The 20,550-nt window shown below is 41.3% G+C and overlaps 1 protein-coding gene across 1 annotated transcript in view; it reads left to right on the top strand.

Annotated features, from left to right (window-relative positions):
• The window catches only part of LOC137653520 (fibrillin-1-like), a 234,878-nt gene that overhangs the window by 18,604 nt on the left and 195,724 nt on the right, over positions 1-20,550 (top strand). The window contains 2 exon segments of the mRNA XM_068387022.1: positions 4,889-5,004; positions 19,733-19,870. Of these exon segments, the coding sequence (XP_068243123.1) occupies positions 4,941-5,004; positions 19,733-19,870 (202 nt within the window). The 5' untranslated portion in view covers positions 4,889-4,940.

Raw genomic sequence — 20,550 nt, 5'->3', positions numbered from 1 at the left:
TCATTCGTCAAGGCAAAAAATCCTACGGAAATCGCCTTTGATTTTTGCATGTCCTTCTTTATTCACCTTCATGGACAGGGCTTGGCAGCCAATACGATTTCTACTTGCAAATCGGCCTTGACTAGACCACTGTTGTATGCCTTCCAAATTGATCTGTCCAGCGACATCTTCAATGAACTGCCGAAAGCATGCGCTCGTCTACGCCCAGCACCCCCACCGAAACCGATCTCCTGGTCCTTGGACAAGGTGCTCCATTTCGCCTCCAACTTGGATAATGATTCATGCCCTCTCAAGGATCTGACTCAGAAAGTTATATTTCTCTTTGCTCTTGCTTCAGGAGCCCGAGTCAGCGAAATAGTGGCATTATCAAGAGAAGAGGGTCATATCCTGTTTACTGACTCAGGAGGGTAGAGAAGAGGGTCATATCCTGTTTACTGACTCAGGAGACCTTACCCTCTTCCCGGATCAGACGTTTCTCGCCAAAAACGAATTGCCCACCAAAAGATGGGGCCCTTGGAGAATATGCCCCCTGAAAGAAGATGCCTCTCTATGCCCAGTAGAGAGCCTCAAGGTCTATCTTCGCAGAACTTCGGACATTGGTGGAGGCAAACTCTTCAAAGGAGAAACATCGGGCAGCGACCTGTCACTAAAACAACTAAGAGCGAAAATCACCTACTTCATTCGCAGAGCGGATCCTGACAGTACACCCACCGGTCACGATCCTAGAAAAGTTGCATCGTCTCTGAATTTCTTTCAGAGTATGGACTTCGAAAGCCTTAAGAGTTTCACAGGCTGGAAGTCCTCGCGTGTTTTCTTCAAACATTATGCAAAACAAGTGCACGAAGTCAAACATTTTGTGGTAGCCGCAGGTAGTGTTATGAAACCTGCACCTAACTCTGCATAGAACAGTGAGTTACTTGGGACTCTTAACTCTTCGGGTGCCTATGTTGACCCTCGAGTGATACGTAGTGATGTCGAAAACACTTAGTGCTTTTCTTATAACTGTTCTTATCCCAGGTGAAATGTCATAGTCGTCACACGAGTGCCGCATGCCTAGAGCATGATGTGTTTTATTTAAAGACTGACGTTCCTCGAGAACGAGTGCCTACTAATAAATTTGAAATTCCCTTTCAGATTCAAGAGCAAGTCTTTCATTACTATGTACATTATAATTTGTTGTAAATTAACTTTACATATTATTGCAATTTATTTAATTTCTCTGCAATTGTGAAATAAAATTCTTATTTTATTACTTGTGCGTCTCAATCCGCTCCTACTTATCCTATGAAATACATGTCTGTCAGTTTTATTATCCCCTTCCTCTTATGGTTAATGAAGATACTAAGGTCTCAACCCTTATTATATATTCACCTTTGCAATGTAATATTCCAATACGAATACTTACTCTCTTCATACCTTAGAGACGAGACAATTCTCCTCTACATACAGTGCCTAACCACCACTCGTATGCCCTTGAGAATGTTCCTATATGAATGCCAACCATTCAGTCTTGTCTCCAAGTTCTTCAGGTTCTTCTAGCAAGGTGAATAGCCCTTCGATAACCACTTTGATCTCGGCATGGCCCGTGGGAACTTCACTGCCAGGGGGGCAGGAAGGTCTCTTCCCTACGGTTCTTCTATTAAGATTACTATGCTACCCTGTTCAAAGCCCTTGGCACTTACTCAAATAGGGGAAAATCTACCACGATACATTGATTCTCTGGTATTCTTCCATCAGGACGCCATGGCTTGAGCCCAAAAGACTGATTTTGAGCGAAGCGAAAAATCTATTTTTGGGTGAGATAGCCATGGCGTCCTGATGGACCCTCCCTGCTACTTCGTCCAGTTTTTCAGGTCCCACCCTGCTCTGCTGTATCATGGCGATCGGCAAGCAACTGGCTTCAGGATGAGGACGGACGTGACGTCATTTAGCAATGGCGCCCGTTTGTTTACGTCTCGAGTACCAAAAGTAGCCACGAACGAGATTAGCTGTGGAACGGCTCCCCAGCTATTCTCCGCCCCTACACACCGAAGTGTTAACTCTGTTTGGGGTGTAGATAGCTATGTGGCGCGTTAATACATGCGTCCCCTGTTGATATACGATGTCTTGAAAGGGAAACCTTTAGGATACTCGCTCCAGAAGTTAGAATTCTGTGATAACCTGTGGTTAAATTCTCTGGGAATATTTAGTAGTGATATACCCAAGGAAGCTACCAAAAAGGAACCTTCCATCCATCAGGACGCCATGGCTATTTCACCCAAAAATAGATTTTTCGCTTCGCTCAAAATCCATTTTTAGTGTCCTTCTCCTAGAAGAACTGCTTACCATAACTGAAGTGTCTCTTCTACCCTTACCCAGTAGAAAGTACCCACTGAACAATTACTGTGCAGTAGTTAACCCCTTAAGCAAAGAAAAATGATTTGGTAATGTGTTGCTAGGCGTATGAAGACTTTAGCCCTGATAATGAGAAAAGTTCACTCTAGGTGGAAGAAACCCTAAGATTGATTGGATCTTCCCTTAAGAGTGTTATCTTGGAACTGATCAGAGTTCATCTTATGGTAGTTCTTTGTCACTTCAAGTAGTATTGCGTGAACCTACCCCTTGCATTGTCACCACGTGCTCATGACAGTAGTCACCTGGCATGTTTCCAAACTCTTATGAGTGGGAAGCAGATCACATATCATTGGTTCCATATCAGCGTGCCCAGTGCGTACATCTTCCCACATGCAGAGACCGATCTTAACCCACAATCTTGCCACACGCATAAACTTCAAACGTACTTGTGTGATAAAGAATTTTAACACCTTGCACTACTCGAGCACATGTACCATCACCAAAATGCCCCTTCTCGTAAGAGCAGTCGGGCCTAATACTACTCTCCACCTACTGACAGGCACTCACGATGCAACTGCTCACCCCTTTGTTCTACTACCTCCCTCTTGCTCATCAGACGCTAAAGCACTTTGTGTTTGGTCAGCCCCTTGAGGGCACAAGAACTAGACAGTGTGGTCAGGAGGAGAATAAGATCAACTATCAAAACCTTTCATACTCTATAGGGTATTGCCCAGGTTCAGTGCTCCATCTGACTTGTGAAGACTCCTAAGGGTAAGGAAATTAGATCTTTGTTGTAAAAATTTGTCTAAAAATAAAAATGACAACCTATCTCTGTTCTTTGCTGTTTTAAACCTAGGAGCTGACAATTCTTCAAGGGTAATAGTGTACCAAGGCATTTTCTTACAAAACAAACTTTTTAAGCCATGAAAATGTTAACTGTTACATTCCACCACCAACCTATTTGTATGGGTGAAACTTTACTTATGCAAATGAATTTAAGATGGTACATTGAAAGTTTAGGTACAGTATATACTGTATTAAAGAAACTTTATGAAAATCTTTTTTTCAATATTACATAAATTAGGTACATAAACTACCTGTTTCATCTATTTCACTTTTGTGCTCTTGTACTTTACTTGCAACAATCTAATGAAGCTGCCCATGGAAAGCTTTTTGATGCTTTGTGGTCCAGCGATGCTGTCTTAACAATAGTCTATCCATATAGTTTATCTATTATGAGAGAAAGTATTGGGGGTGGCGAGGACCTTATCATAATTACTAGAAAGATAACACGGACCTTAAACGTTGAATTATTAAAAAAAACCTTGCTGGCTTAGAGAGATGTAGGTGATGGAGAAATGGTATTTTCACTGTTACTCATTGGTCCTCAGGCTTGGGCATAGTTCCAAAATTGAAGTCGGATGATTTCTTTTCCCAGATCCACTGCTATACCATTAAGATACTGATCCTAGATCCACATGAACAAGCTATTCTCTATCTGGAGCATGACTTTTTCAGTTACCATTGCTACATGCTTAGCACTTTATGGTAGCATGAGTCTGGGCCTCCTTATGAAGTTCCAAACCTTACTTTTTCTCAAAGATAATTCGCCCCTCTGCACTGTCAAGACAAGTTGTCTCTAGACTTGACAAGGACCTTGACTATTTGCTTCCAGCCAAGGTCATCACATTCTTCTGGTGCTAAAGAATAGGTAGAGAGAAGGAAAAATTTCTTTTCCTGGCCTTTGCAAAAGTTGTACAGTAAGAGTACATGAGAAATGGAGTGAAGAGATTTTAACTGATCAATGGGTGTAACTAGACTTAGGATGCAGCAAGTTATGGCAATTGGCATCCGGTAGCAGGAGAGAAGCGTATTAGTGGATTGTCTAACAAACTCGCCAGTCATGACTAGATGCTGAAAAAAGGCTGCAATAAGCCAAATTTCCTAATTAGCAAGAGCAATCAGGATTTGTCCTGCCAATGAATATTGCCAACATTTTAGTCTACGAACATAACACCCCTTTTTCTTATGTTTACCATGATATTTTACCAAAGCCTACGGTCAGAGCATAACCCCTTAGACACTTTGACCGTAGATGGTGAAAAGTACAATGTTGTTTTAAAATCATGATACACAGCATTGATCTGAATTATCTAAAATTTAATTGTCATCCATGGCTCAATATGTGGTGAAAATTTTGTCATCGGTCTTGTCATTTTTATGTAATCCTGTCCCCAGACAGACTGAGAGAGACAAATAGATAAATGAATAAATGAACAGACTAGAATTTGTGGATGTAATAAATATTAGATTACTTGGCGAATAAACAAATCCGCAGAAGGCTAATACACACATGAAGGTCTGACCTGTACCGTAAGACCCCTAGAATTAAAACTATGCTTTCCAACATTTTAAAACTATTGTGCATAACTCTTTAAAGTTTATTCAATATGAATTCTTGCTCTTATTTGAATAATTTTAAATACATTGCTCTAATTATAAGTTGAATGTTCATTTGTAGGAGACTTTAATGTGGTAATTTTCTTTCTTGCAGACTTTAAGACAGACTACAGCCTTTGAGATTAATATACACTGAAAGGAGAGCTATGTTGTTGAGAGTTTTATTGATGTTGCACTTGTATCATGTGTATGGATATTACTACGTACCTCGTAAGTAATTTAATTAAATTTTGATTATGTAAATGGAAATTTTAGCAATCTCAAATATGCATTAGACAAGTTTCAAGACTTTTAATGTCATTAGTAACAATGCAATGTTCATTTGGATCTTTGAGTGCATTATAAATACTTTTTTGTTACAAATAAATTTTTAATGCAACAATAGAATTTAAGGTAAGAATATTAATTTTCCAAATGCTGTATGTTTTAATGTATTAGTTAAAGGCTATTTTCTCTAGTGGGTGCAAGCCAATCAGAAATATTTAAAATCCAGGTTATGCTTGTATTTACACAGGCGTAGTGACTCCATTACAGTATGGTTTTACAAACAGATTCACTACGGGTTTTAATTGGCTTTTATAATGCTTTATTATGAAAGCTAATAAAGTTCTTTGAAGCTTAATAGATTTGGTTTACTTTATAAAAGAATAATTTTATGCATAAATTTTATAGGTGCTGGTACATATCTGACCTTTTGATAGTTTCACTGACTTATTTTTTTATATATATATATTTATGGCATGCCAATACTCCTTTACCTGCCAAGTCAATGATGAGTCTTTAGATCTTATGAAATTCTTTTTATTCTCGTAAGGCCAGCAAGCCTTGCTTGCCTGATTTCCTTAGTATGGGCATGTGTTTAAAGAGAAAGATAATTTGTAAATTTAAATTTTTAAGTTTCACATTTAAATGTAGGTTGAACAGCTTCTGGAGAAGCAGCAATAAGATCAGGGAACATTCATAGAATTAAGAAAACTTTTTTAACATATATTCATCCTTGATGAAAATTTAGAATTAGCAAGTGCTGAGTAGCCCCTTTGGTTAATTATTAATCACTTATTCCATTCTTATCTAAATTTCACTGTATGACTATGCTTCCCTTCCTTCCAGTAATTACATATTTTAAACACAAGACTTACCCGGTAGTTATGTATATAGCTTACGTCCCCGACGTAAACGGCAGAAAATTCGAAACTCGCGCCAACCGCCAGTTGGATAGCCAGGTGTACCACCCCTGCACCCAAGCGAGGTACCTGGGAACCATTCCAGTGACCCTCATATATTCCCTGCCGTCGCTAGCGGCGACATGTGAATTCTACTCGGTCATTACTGATCGTTTTTTTGGTGAAGTACAAATCTTTGGTTATTGACTCCCGCTTGTTTTTTTATCTCTTTGGATACTTCTTGAGTTTGTTTGGCTTAGATGACTTTTGACCTTTGCTTGTCTGAATTCTCTTTAAAATTTCAAAATGGCCACCCCCCCTATAACTTTTAGGTTGTGTGACTAGTGGGTGTAAGACCTGAATGGCTAAAGCCTCTCTTGACCCCCATTCTCTCTTGTGTTGCATGTAGAGGTAAACGAGTATGATTTTAAGTGATCGCTGTGATGAATGTGTTTTACTGTCAGAGCATGAATGGATTGAGTTTGATAGATAGACGTAAACTCAAAATGGATAGATTGAGGCGTAGTTCTTCTCGCTCATCTAGATATTTCCTCTTCCCATGTCATTAATCCTATTCCTTCACCTGTAGTGGTAGATCCCGATCCCACTATTGCAATTACTAATGAACCTTCACAAAAAGATATGTCAGTGGCGATTCAAGCTCTCGGCACTAAAGTTGAATCTTTGGCTGTGGACAGGACACAGTTGATGTCCGATGTGCAACTATTAAAAGGTGAAAGTGCAAGTTCAGTGAAGTTAAGTGCAGTGGAGGGTGCGCCTGCTCGTGTGTGTCGTCCTCCTAGTCCTAGACCTTTTCCAAGCTCCCCAACCCTGGGAGAAGGAATGTTGAAAGGTGAAAGGAGACGAGAGGCTTTAACAAACGAGCAGACGTCCCCCCGAACGTACCTGTGGGCGCCTCCCAGGACGTTCGCCCTCACCATTGTAAAGGTGAGGTTTAGTGTTTTTCGTCCTTCGGATGACCCCTTGCTTAAAAGAGGTTGGAAGCTCGCTTCCAGACCTCTTAAGAGGACCTATGATAAGGCCTATCGACGTCCTGCTAGTTCTCAACCTGGATGTAGTCACTGGGATACTCCAGAGCCTTTTGAAAGTCCCCCGATAAAACGTCCTTATAGAACGCTGGACGTTTCCAAGGATCCTTCTGTGCACTCAGGACAAGGCTTTACCTCATTCCAAGCTCCCAAGCAGCCTTCAGACTGGTTTTCGCCTTCTAGGCGCTCTGTTCCGTTTAGCGATGAGAAGAACGTTGTGATTTCATCACCGATTTCACAACGTTTGGATCCTAACTTTGTCATTCTTCAAGACATGCAAAGCAGGCTCTCGTCCTTTATGCAATCATACCAGCGTAGCGACAAATCTCACATCAGCGCACGTGAAGGTTTTGGTCGTGATCGGAGCAGCGGAGTAGGACGTGTTCTCGAACGCCCTAGTAATCGGGGATCTAAGTTTCCTGCTAGCCGCTACGAATGTCCTTTAGGAAGTGATCGTGATCATTCTCCTAAGTCCGCAGTCCACAGTTCTTTTATTGAACGTAAACGTTCTTTCAAGAGCAAGGAGTTCCACCCTTCAGACAGTTTGCTCGTGCGTTCTTCTAAGAAAGACGTCGGACATCCTGTTGAACAGGTTATTGATCGTCCTTGCAAACGCGTTACCGAACGTCCTGTTAAACAGGCTTATATTCGTTCTTTGGATAAGTCTTTCGAACGTCCTTCGAATCAGGATCCTGGACTTCCTACGGAACAGGCTGCCGATCTTCCTTTGGAACAGGCTGCCGAACGTCCTTGCAAACAGGCTACCAAACGTCCTTACAAGCAGGCTGCCAAACGTCCTATAATTCAGGAAGTTTCACTCTCCGCCAATTATTTTAGTAAGCGTCCTTCTGGTAGTTTTTCCGGAAGGATAACAGTTGAACGAGTCGCTGAACAACAAGCGGTTCGTAGTACCGAACGCTTGTCAAGAGTTGACGGCAAGCGTGTTTCTGATTATGATCCTGAACGTCCTATCCCTTGTCATATTTCGGATGTTAGTTTGGATTACGATGAGGAGGCTAATTCTTTTCAAGACATCAATACAGTTCATGTACAGGAACTTCTTGTCTCCGATCAAGCTGATCGCGAGCGTTCGGATGAGCCGCACACGACTCTGCCGCCTGATTCTATTCGCAATGAGCCTATTTCTATTGCAGTTGGCACTCAGGATTTTTCTGAAAAAGAAACTGCTCTTAACCCCACTGCTCCCGAAGGAACGTTGCAAGAGAAGGAAGTAGAAGGCCAGCTTTCTCCTATGGAGTTCGATGATGTTTCAGAAGACGAGCACTCTTGTTTCTTTCCTTAATTCTGCCGATCTGAAAAAACTAATGAAAGTTTTTACGGAAGAGTTTTCAGACTTTTTTGTGCCTGTGGCTTCGTGCTCGCCTCCGTCCGAGTTTACTCTCGGGAAAGCCTCTAAGAAAGCCCGCTTTACTAAGATGGTAATGTCGAGCTCGTCTAAGAGCGCTCTGAAATTGATGGGTGACTGGTTACAGTCTAAGAAGGCCTTAGGAAAAACGGCTTTTTCCTTTCCTCCAGCTAGACTGGCTTCGAGGTCGAGCATCTGGTACGAGACAGGAGAAGTTCTCGGCTTGGGGATTCCTGCCTCTGCCCAAGGAGGTTTCTCGAGCCTCGTAGACGCTCCTTGTCGGTCGGCCATGAGAAAGACCAAGATTTTTTGGTCTACTTCAGAGATGGACCACCTTCTCAAGGGAATTTTTCGAGCCTTTGAAGTTTTTAACTTTTTAGACTGGACACTTGGGGCTTTGGGTAAAAAAGTTGAAGGGGATACCTCTGCCCTGGTCCATTTGATGTGCATGGACAAAGCCTTGAGGGATGGCTCTAACGAATTTGCAGCTCTTATTTTCTGCAGGCATTCTTAAGAAAGAGTATTCAACTTTGCTCTTTTCTTTCGCCGGGGGTTACTCCCTTCCAGAAGCCTGAACTTTTGTATGCGCCTTTCTCTCCATTGCTGTTCCCACAAGAACTTATGAAGGAGATTTCTGCAGCCTTAGCTCAGAAGGCTACTCAGGATCTGTCTCCAAGACTGCTAGAAAGGCTCTTCCTCCCTCTTTTACCAGCCGTAAACCTAAGGAAGCTACTTTTCCCAAGTTTTCCCAGCCCTTTCGAGGGAGATCTTCCAGCAGGGGTAGTTCCAGACCTGATGCTAGAAGGAGTAGAGAAGAGGATTCAGAGCAGGGCGAAGCAGTCTGACTGCTTTTGCCTTCAGGCAGTAGGTGCCAGACTACTCAAATTCTGGCAAGCGTGGGAGAAGAGAGGAGCAGATCAGTGGTCTATCCAGATCTTGAAGGAGGGTTACAAGATCCCCTTTCTAGGGAGCCCTCCTCTGGTCTTAGTTCCTGTGGATCTCTCCCCCAGATACAGAGAGGAGGCAAAGAGACAAGCTCTATCGAACCAAGTCTCTCTTATGTGTTAGAAAAGGGGGCCATAGAGAAGGTACAGGATATTTGTTTACCGGGTTTCTACAACAGTCTATTCCTGGTACCCAAGAACTCGGGGGGGGATGGCGTCCAGTTCTGGACGTGAGTGCGCTGAACAAGTTCATCATCAAAACGAAGTTCACCATGGAAACTTCGAAGTCAGTGCTAGCAGCAGTAAGGAGGGACGACTGGATGGTCTCATTAGACCTTCAGGATGCCTACTTCCACATACCTATCCATCCGAGCTTCAGACCCTACCCAAGGTTCGTCTTCATGGGAGATGTCTTCCAATTCAGAGCCCTATGCTTCGGTCTTTGCACAGCACCTCAGATCTTTACGAAGCTCATGCTGAATGTAGCAAAGATCCTCTATTCAAGGGGCACAAGAGCCTCCCTGTATCTCGACGACTGGCTTCTCAGAGCGCACTCTTACGATCACTGCCTGAAGGATCTTCAGACAACCTTGGACCTTGCGAAAGAACTGGGTCTCCTTGTAAACAAGGGAAAGTCTCTCTTGGTTCCATCTCAAGAGATTTTATATTTGGGGATAACGATACGGAGTCGGATTTTTCGGGCTTTTCCGTCTCCCTTAAGGATAGAGCAAGCCAAGTTGAAACCAAGATGTTTTCAAAGCAAGAAAGTATGTTCAGCAAGGAAATGGATGAGTGGTAGGAACCCTCTCCTTGGAACAATTAGTTCCACTGGGAAGACTGAATCTTCGTCCTCTTCAGTTCCATCTCAACAGCCATTGGGACAAGGAGAGGGACTTGGAAACGATGTCCATTCCTATCACGAACCCCATCAAAGACTGCCTTCGGTGGTAGGAAGAACCAGACAAGTTCCAGGAAGGTCTCGACTTGATCAATAAAGAGCCCAGACCTTGGGTTATGCTCTGACGCCTCGGTCACAGGATGGGAAGCAACTCTAAACAAGTTAAGTCTCGGGACTATGGTCAGAGACCCAAAAATACTTGCATATAAACCACAAGGAGTTGTTGGCAGTTCTTTTAGCCCTCAAAAGTTTCGAGGAATTAGTCACCAACAAAGTGGTTCAGGTCAATGCGGACAACACGACAGGATTGGCGTACAGTGAACCCTCGCTACTTCGCGGTTCGACCATCGCGGATTCACCACTTCGCGGATTTTTTCCATAACCCATATATATACAGTAATATATATATATATATGTATGCATGTATTTATGTATATATGTAGGTATGTATATGTGTATACATATAAATATATATATATATATATAATATATATATATATATATATATATATATATATAATATATATATATATATATATATATATATATATAATATATATATATATATATATACACACACACACACATATATATATATATATATATATATATATATATATATATATATACATATATATATATATATATATATATATATATATATATATATATATATATATATATATATATACATATCTAAAGTAGGAGGATGTGATGTAGTTCTAAGGGAAAAGTATGGGAAATATGTCTGGGTAATAAGCAAAGCTCTACCTCCAGTTTGTTTCTTCATTATGATCAGAGATAAATGTAAAGAAAACATTGGTTGCCATTTTTTATCGTGCTTTTTAGCGTGTTTAGGAAATGCATGATATAAAATCACCTTTAATATTTGTGCCTGTTTTAGTTTAGGGTACTGTAGTACATGCATTAAGTGTTCTGTACATTAAAGGGTAGTTTGTTAACAGTACTACGTACAAGGGAAGGTTTTAAAAGTCTGAATATACATGTTGAATAAATAGGTAAATATGGTGTCACTACTTCGCGGATTTTCACCTATCGCGGCCGCGACTGGAACCTATCTACCGCGATAAACGAGGGTTCACTGTACATCTCAAATTAAGGGGGAACAGACTCGATATCTCTGTATGAGACTTCAAAAAATCTCCTGGTGTGGGGAAGAGAGAGGAACGTTATACTTCTGACAAGATTCATTCAAGGGGAGAAAAACTTAATGGCAGACAGCCTCAGCAGATGAAATCGGATCCTGCCAACAGAGTGGACCCTCAACCTTCATAGTGTGCAAGAGCCTGTGGCGTCTTTGGGGTCGCCCTTGCATAGATCTTTTCGCAACCACGAAGAGGTTAGAGGTGTATTGCTCTCCTGTTCCGGATCCACAAGCAGTCCACGTAGACGCTTTAATGTTGGACTGGTCCAATCTAGATCTTTACGCCTTCCACCTTACAAGATCCTGTACAAAGTAGTACAGAAATTTGTGATATCCAAAGGAACCAGGATGACCCTAGTGGCTCCCTATTGGCCATCAAGAGAATGGTTCACAGAGGTACTGGAATGGGTGATACACTCCAAGAATTCTTCCTTTTAAGAGTAGATCTACTCAGACAACCCCACTTGGAAAGATTGCATCAAAATCTCCACGCTCTTCAGCTGACTGCCTTCAGACTATCGAAAGACTCGCTAGATCTAGAGGCTTTTCGAAGGAGGCAGCTCAAGCTATTGCAAGAGCAAGAAGGACTTCGACCATCAAAGTCTATCAATCTAAGTGGCAGGTTTTCAGAGAGTGGTGTAGAATCAACTGTTTCCTCATCCAGTACCTCTGTAGCTCAAATAGCGGATTTCCTGCTATATCTTCGAAGGAAGTGCAATTTCTCCTCCTCCTACTATTAAAGGCTATAGGAGTATGTTAGCTACTGTGTTTAGGCATAGAAACCTTGACCTCTCTAGCAATAAGGATCTGCAAGAACTTCTACTATTAAAGGCTATAGGAGTATGTTAGCTACTGTGTTTAGGCATAGAAACCTTGACCTCTCTAGCAATAAGGATCTGCAAGAACTTCTCAAGTCTTTCGAGACTTCAAAACGACGGAACCAAGATTCTCCAGCCTGGAATTTGGATCTTGTTTTGAAGTATCTTATGAACGACAGGTTTGAGCCACTAGGTTCAACTTCCTTGAAAGACCTCACTATGAAGACTTTATTTTTGGTCAGTCTTGCAACAGCCAAAAGAGTGAGCGAGATTCATGCGTTTAGCAAAAATGTTGGATTTCGTAATGGTAAAGCTCTGTTCCTTACAATTAGGCTTTCTTGCCAAAAACGAACGCCCTTCTCAGCCTTGGCCCAAAGCATTAGAGATTCCAAATCTTGCGGATCTGGTTGGAGATGAGGTAGAAAGTCTTATGCCCAGTAAGAGCTCTGAGATGCTACTTGGAGAGAACAAAAGTTACGAGGCAAGTCTGAATCTTTGTGGTGTTCAGTCAAAAAGCCCTCTTTACAGATGTCTAAAAATGCCTTGTCATATTTTGTCAGGCTTTTGATTAAGGAAGCTCTTATTCATTGTAATGAATCAGACCTTGGACTTTTAAGGTCAAGACTCAAGAAGTCAGAGCAGTGGCAACGTCGGCAGCATTCAGGCAGAACAGATCTCTACAAAGCATAATGGACACAACCTTCTGGAGGAGCAAATCTGTGTTCGCATCATATTATTTGAAAGGTGTTCAGACTTGTTACGAGGACTGTTACACTCTGGGTCCATTCGTAGCGGCGAGTGCAATAGTGAGTGAAGGATCCACCACTATGTTCCCATAATCCCAATAACCTTTTCTTCTCTTGGTACTTTTAATTGTTTTTTATGGTTTTGTGGAGATTGTGTCAGTCTTCCACAATCATTGATTTTGTCAGGTGGTCAAGTTTGTTCCTTGAGAGCACCCGGAACTGGTTATTGGAGGAGGTTCTGTCTGATGAGGTTTTGACACCGGTTTGACAGTCCCTTCGAGATCTTCAGCCCCCTGGGAGGATTGCTGGATCTCATAAGGCTAGCTGACATAATGAGGCTGAGTATCATTGAAGTCAGCTTCCTTATCAGGTACGAACCCCTAAGTTTTGTTTTAATTAACTCTTAAGTAGAATTCCAGATATGCTAGCTGTCTCTAACCCTTCACCAAAGGTGTTAATCAGCTATGTATATATAACTACCAGATAAGTCTTGTGTTTAAAAGTGATATTTTCATTAATAAAATAAATTTTTGAACATACATACTTACCCGGTAGTAATATATAATTTTAGTCCCACCCTCCTCCCCTCTAAGAGACTAGAGGCATGGAATATGAGGGTCACTGGAATGGTTCCAAGGTACCTCGCTAGGGTGCAGGGGTGGTATACATGGCTATCCAACTGGCGGTTGGCGCGAGTTTCGAATTTTCTGCCATTGGCGTCTGGGACGTAAGCTATATATATAACTACCGGGTAAGTATGTTCAAAAATTTATTTTATTAATGAAAATATCATTAGATATTAAGCAATTTTAGCAACTCCTAGCTTACAGAAATTTTAATCGAAGTTAATGGTTGACCCCATATAGATTGAGAATAGGTAATTTCCACATCTATGACATAATCTATTATTTTTGATTAGTTGTGCACCAGTGTAGAATTTTTTTGTCTTCTGAGGAAATTAATGAGCTGCAACAAGAAAGATGGCCCTTACTTGAAGTGTCAAGGGGTATGGTTTAGATTTGTCATTTTAGGAGAAATAACTTCAGTTTTATTTAGTTTTGACAGTCATAGGTGAGTGAATTTGTATTTTACAATGTTAAAATGACTGAATCCATATATTAATGTAGGAATGTCAGAATATAGTTTACATAGTTGTATAAAGTGTGAATATTCTTGACTATTGAAGTTTTAACTATACGTACATGTAATTATAAAATTTAAAAAGATTACAGAAAGGCCTCCATGAATAGTGTTAGGCCTTATAGACCATATCCCAAATATCCCATGTTTTGTTCCATTCCAAATTGTCAATTGGTTCTTATTTTTTGGGCCTCTTACCCAAGTAGACATTTGATTTGAGATGACACTGGTTGGTATTATCGCTTAATTGAAAAATAAAATAAAATATGATGTTCCATTCTCCTCGAGGTTGGCAGTGTGATCAATTTTAAGAGGAGAGATAAGGGATTTTGACTAAGGAAAAATCTATTTCTGGGGAGAGACCTGTGTCGCCTGGTGAAAAGGTCCTCCTTGTCACTTTTCTGATATAAATATATTCCAAATATACCAGAGAAAGTTAAAGCATTGGAATGCAGAGGTTACTACCCTCGCGCAAGCACCCTAAGGGCGTCGTGTATAAAGAAAGGGCGTGTGAAAGCCACTATTCACAGGTCGTCTTCCATTTAAAATATTCCTTCGTCAATATACACAAGAGGGGTGTGCCGTAAAATCGGTCTCCACCGCATCAACCTGGACCAACCCACCAACGCCCGACACCAGCGCCATCTGACATCCTTCTGTATTTGGATTCCAAGATAGGCTTGGAAAGGAACGGGATGGGAACAAACAGGGGAGGGTTTCACCGGGCGACACGGGTCTCTTCCCAGAAATAGATTTTTCCTTCATCAAAATCCCTTTTCTGGGTCGACCTGTGTTCGCCGGTGAAAAGATAAGGGAATGCCTTCCAAGCTCAAACAAAACAAATTTAATATAAGGTAAAAGGAAAAACATCATAAATACATGTATAAGGGTTTACTAAATCAATATTGGAACAGGTTTCAGCACATCTTAACACTAGGCAAAACAAAAATATTAAATTTAAATATGCGTAAGTATGCTAGAAGTAAGAATATATACACTGCATAAAAAACAAAAGTTTAATTCAACATAAGAATGAACACAATCTATGATCGACATTCTAAAGAAGAGCATGATGCAGGGTAGCTGCATCTGTTCCACCGAGGTGAGAGGCATCGTGGTGAGAGGGGCAGGTAGAAGGGAGAAAGAAAAGAAAGGGACGAAAAATTAAATTAAGAGGAAAAACTAATCTGGAGAGATAAGACTCCCAGCTGCTTTAGTAGAAAATTTTAGGGCCTGTATGTTTTTTAGATAAGAGGCGTTTAAAGACCATAGGAGATTTCCAACCTGTATACTTCTTAAGATCATCAAAATTCATGTTTTGGAAATGGTTAATTGAGGTGGCTACTGCCCGAATATTGTGTGCATGTGAAAAGGATTCCGGGTTAGCCTGTTTGATGAAGTATTTGCTGTCTAAAACCTTGAATGGAGATAGTACCTCCCTGCTCTCTGGTAAATAAGGGACCGGAGGAACGTGTGGTGGATCTAGCTAAAAAGGCCTTAAGGGACACTACTAGACATAGAGAAGTATCCTGTGGAAGGGGGATAATCTTCCAAGGGGACCATCTGTTTTGAGGGTCTTAATTTTTAGCTAGGAAACTCCTATCCGGGGAGAACAGTACTTCTCCTGATGGGAGGAAATCTAGGTTCTCAGGGTTACGGGGGAGAGCTGCTAATTCTGAAATTCTGGCACCTGAGGCCATGGCTGTAAGAAATAAGTTTTTTCTAAGTAAAGAAATGTACGAGCAGGATTCATTATTGGTGTCTTGACGCCAGTTTCAAAACATCGTTTAGAAACCATGAGATCTTTAGTGGACGGATTGAAGGTCTAAGCTGTGCACAAGCTTTAGGGATAGATGAAAAATAAGAATCTGCTAAATTAATCTTGAAGCCAACCTGAAAAATCTTTCTCTGTGCCGACTTAATCGTAGTGATAGTACTAGCGGCTAGGCCTTTTTTGAACAAGTTCTAAAAAATGAAATGGCCAAATTTGGGGTCATCTGAAGAATGTCTGAATTTTTTAAAAAGTCCGCTAATTTCCTAACAGCCGAATCATATTGTCTAAGAGTCGAGTCCCTTTTGTCAGATTCAATGAATAGGACATTGTCCGGATCAATATTTGCATCTTTATGGGCTGCAAATTTCATGAAGTCCACAAAGTTAGGGTTTGAACTACCGTATTCTTGAGGAGGCTGACACAATCTGTTTGGACTACATGTGTCAACTTCGGGTGCGGGATCCGTTTGGGACGTTGTTTCAGCTCTAATAGGAGCGGAAACCAGTTGCTTTTGGGCCAGTTGTCTGTTACTAACGCTACTGTTCCTTTGAAGGAACGTAGTTTGTGTAATACCTTCATCAGAAGATTCACTGGAGGGAACAGATAAATCTTTTGCCAGAGGTTCCAGTCTAGAGCTAATGCGTCCATGGCAAAGGCCTGAGGGTCCAGGTTGGGGGCTATGTAGCAAGGGAGTTTGCGATTGAAGTTTGTTTTTCTAGCTCCGTCGTCTTAGACTTAGCGGATTTACTCCTCTGTCCTTTAGAAGGAGGAACCTTGGCAGCTAGTAAACAGTCGGATGAAGTCGATGGCCTAGAGACCGGAGACAACTCTGCTGTTGTCGACGGAGCTGATTTCAGATCCTCGGATGAAGGCTTAGATACTTTTAAGGGCTTAACCTTGGGTCGAACTGACAAAGCTCCTTCCCAAGGTGAAGCAGCGGGCTTGTCAAAGCCTAAGAAGGAGGAAATATGAGGAGTTGGAGAAAAGAAAGAACCTGCCGAATCCTCCGCACCACTTACCTGCTCATCCAGCGGTTCCAGATGGATATCCAAGGCAGCTACATCCCCCAACAGTTGCTGGTCTTCTGAGGGTGGGGCCATTGCAGCTCGAATGGCGTCTATGATGGGGGCGGCTAGTCCTTTTTCCACGGCCGCAGACGGGGAGCCAGGGAACAACCGAGATGCCATGTCGCTGTCCAGGACATAAGGGCAACCTTGAGGGGCATTACGGCCAAACCCGGAGACCCACTGCCGGAGACCTGTTTTAGCCGTCTTCAAACCTTCCTCGTCCGCCTGTAAGAGGGGATAGGATTATAAAACTCATACTACCCAAGACTAAAAAAGGGGATTATGTCTATATCAACAAAAATAGAAACCATGAGTATGAACAACTGTTTCCAAATCTTACCTCATTCAATAGGATAGAAATCATGTCGAAGCACAGCGAACATGACTCCGGGAACCAAACCATGTAAGGAGTTGGCCCTCCTCCAGAGCGAAGGAGATCGCAGAATGAGCGTGTGACCGGCAGACGTCGTGGCCCACCTGGTCGATAAAGGCTGCTGAACAGTCTCTGAAGGCGCAGCGGTCTTTCTGTAATATAAAATTTTCTATAAGTACACCGTCTCCTGGAAATATTTTTAATCTAAACCTAAGTTAATGGGGTATGCAAGAAGTCTTAACCTGACATGCATATGGAAGACTTACCGAAGCTAGTCGCCACCATTATAGTGTGTACTGTGTTATATGGGTACTTGTAAGATATGAAAGTTAGGGTTTGCTATTATCCTCCGTTGCACCCCGGAGGTCCGGAGAGCGTCTTGAGTAGTGAGCAGAGACAGCTAGTTAAACCTTGTATTCAAAAAATCTAGTACAGTACTGTAAGCTTCGTAGTTAGAATTCACATTTTTTTCAGTTGTACCCCGGAGGTCCGGAGGACGACGGAGCAAAAGAATGATAAGACTGTAATTAAACATTTTGTAGTAAAAAATCTATTATTATAATTCACAATTTTACTCCGTTGCACCCCGGAGGTCCGGAGAACGACGGGGCAGAAGAATGATGAAGTTAAACATTTTGTATAATCTACTATTATTAGTACCATGCATCTCCGGCAAGGCCGGATGAACGGAGTAGAAATACCGTAGCCAGAACGAGTACCGTATTTAAAACCGGATAACCTGTCGAGGGGAGATGCTCCCAATCATCATGAATCACCGGAGATAAGCGTCAGTCACTTATACGATATAAAAATAGCAAGGACTTTTCCTGCTCAAACCTCTATGCCGACGGAGATCCATCGGCGGAGCTCCGGCGATAGGGCTCCGTAACGTAATTCTAACAAATTACTCACTTTTTGTCCTGTACCTTATATCCCCAAGCCATAGCGGGGGAGGAGGGGGAGGGACTAAAAGGAAGAGGGGGAACGCAGACGGTGGCTCGGAGAGCAGGCCATGTAGGGGATCCTAACCTAAGTCGGGATAAGGTACCAAGTCTGGCTCTAACACAAGGCATTACCGCAAACTACCACTTGAATAGAATAATGATAACTAGAGAAAAAACTAGCTAGTGGTCGGGTAACCTTATGACACTTGTTGATAAAGAGTTACTTGAAAGACATAGAGGGGGGGAGTAACCAGCCTTTCTTGGACATGTAGGGTCTATAATTCCAGTAGCCTACGTGCATAGGCAGTGTTAAACAAAAGGAAAAAGGGGGGAACTCCAGCCTCTCTTTAGTAAGGTTACCTCTACTCTCGCTAGAATATAATAAAATAAGAACCCTATGTGAATAACCATCGTTATTCTCGAGCAAAAATAAAACAAGTACAAAGTTATAATAAAATTGAGATAAGCGAAGAAGAGAGGACTAAAAGGCCAGGACGGAAAGAGGCAATCCCTCTCCAGTGTCAGGGTAAAATACGTGAAATGTGAAAAAACACACACTGGCCAGGCTCTTTTCTTCGCTTAGGCTAAACTAAAATAAAAATACAAATACGGGACTCGTAAGCGACTAGTGTTTACAACGTAAAACGACCAAAATTGGTAAAAAAACTAACATAAAGGTTCAGGGATGGTACTGTAGACTATAAAAATGAACCTTAAACATGAGAATGCAATGAAACTATTATATTGGACCCGAAAAATACTAACAAGGTAGATAAACACAAACATGCTGAGTACGCGCTAGATGGCTGCACATAGCCGAAGCCGTGCGCCAACAAAACACGCTGAAACGCGGGTTTAAGACAAAATATCTTAACACTGAATCGATAAACAGAATCTAGGGTACTTAACATTGGTGCAGGGGTAAGAAGAGCCTCAGCCATCTCAAAGAAGTGCCCAAAAGAGCGTAAAAAGAGCTAGCACAAGCAAGGGGTACAACGCTTCATGAGTCCAAAAAGATGAGTCCAAAAAGAAGGATGTCAGATGGCGCTGGTGTCGGGCGTTGGTGGGGTGGTCCAGGTTGATGCGGTGGAGACCGCTTTTACGGCACACCCCTCTTGTGTATATTGACGAAGGAATATTCTAAATGGAAGACGTCATGTGAATAGTGGCTTTCACACGCCCCTTCTTTATACAAGACGCCCTTAGGGTGCTTGCGCGAGGGTAGTAACCTCTGCATTCCAATGCTTTAACTTTCTCTGGTATATTTGGAATATATTTATATCAGAAAAGTGACAAGAAGGACCTTTTCTCCGGCCGAACACATGTCGACCCAGAAAACATTAATTTTGGGCATGTTCTTAAAAAAATAAACTTTATACTAAATCGGCATCAATGACCTTAGATGTCAGGATGCCAGAAAACTTTTAAATCAATCAATCTGATACTGAAATAGTAGGTTCATACAAAGCTGTAACACTTTTTATTTTTCAGCAAACTATAAGATGAGGGCAGAAAGTAGATGTCTCTTGGCTATTAACCCAGTGTGTGGTGATGATGGACGGACTTACGCCAACGAATGCACCTTAAAACAAAACCGTTGTGTGAAAAAAGTATCTGATGGACCTTGCAGTAAGTGGTTGTTTCTTTAAGTAGCTGAAAAACTGGATTTGAGTATAACTACTTATCATGAGGATAATTTTCACTTTAGTATTGAAATGCAGCAGATCATTGTTTTTTTCTAATAAAATTTTGAAATTATACTGCCTTGAGAAGTCAAATTTTCTGTTTTCAATTAATCTTATCCAACACTGTAACTTGAGAAGTCAAATTTTCTGTTTTCAATTAATCTTATCCAACACTGTAACTTCAGTATATAATTTTGAGTGCCAACATTTTGGAATGAACTGGAAAAGTTTAAAAAGTTTAAGCCAGTGGATTGATAGACATATATAGAATTTGCACTATAAATGTATACAATGCCTAGTGATTTTTTAACCCAACTATATATTTAGTTTTTCTATAAGGGAAGATGAATTTCATGAAAGGTAGTGTTATAAATTCCCCTTCCCTTATTTGCTAACTATGATATAGTAGGTTTTTCTGGGGTTATTCATATTTAGTGAGGTATAGATTAGTAAAAATTTCTTTTGGTAGACAATCTTCATCATAGCATATGATTAAGGCCCTAAGGTACTTAAGGAATTGTGTATGTGTACGTTCTAGGTGTAAATGCTATTCAAACAATAAATATAAAGGTATAGGTTATCCAAGTTGAAAAACACAATTTTATCATCTTTGTCTAGAACTAA

The sequence above is a fragment of the Palaemon carinicauda genome, chromosome 1 (assembly GCF_036898095.1).
Source record: "Palaemon carinicauda isolate YSFRI2023 chromosome 1, ASM3689809v2, whole genome shotgun sequence".
Classification (NCBI taxonomy): domain Eukaryota; kingdom Metazoa; phylum Arthropoda; class Malacostraca; order Decapoda; family Palaemonidae; genus Palaemon; species Palaemon carinicauda.
The sequence above is the reverse complement of the archived record's forward strand: the minus strand, read 5'-3'. Positions and strand labels throughout refer to the sequence as shown.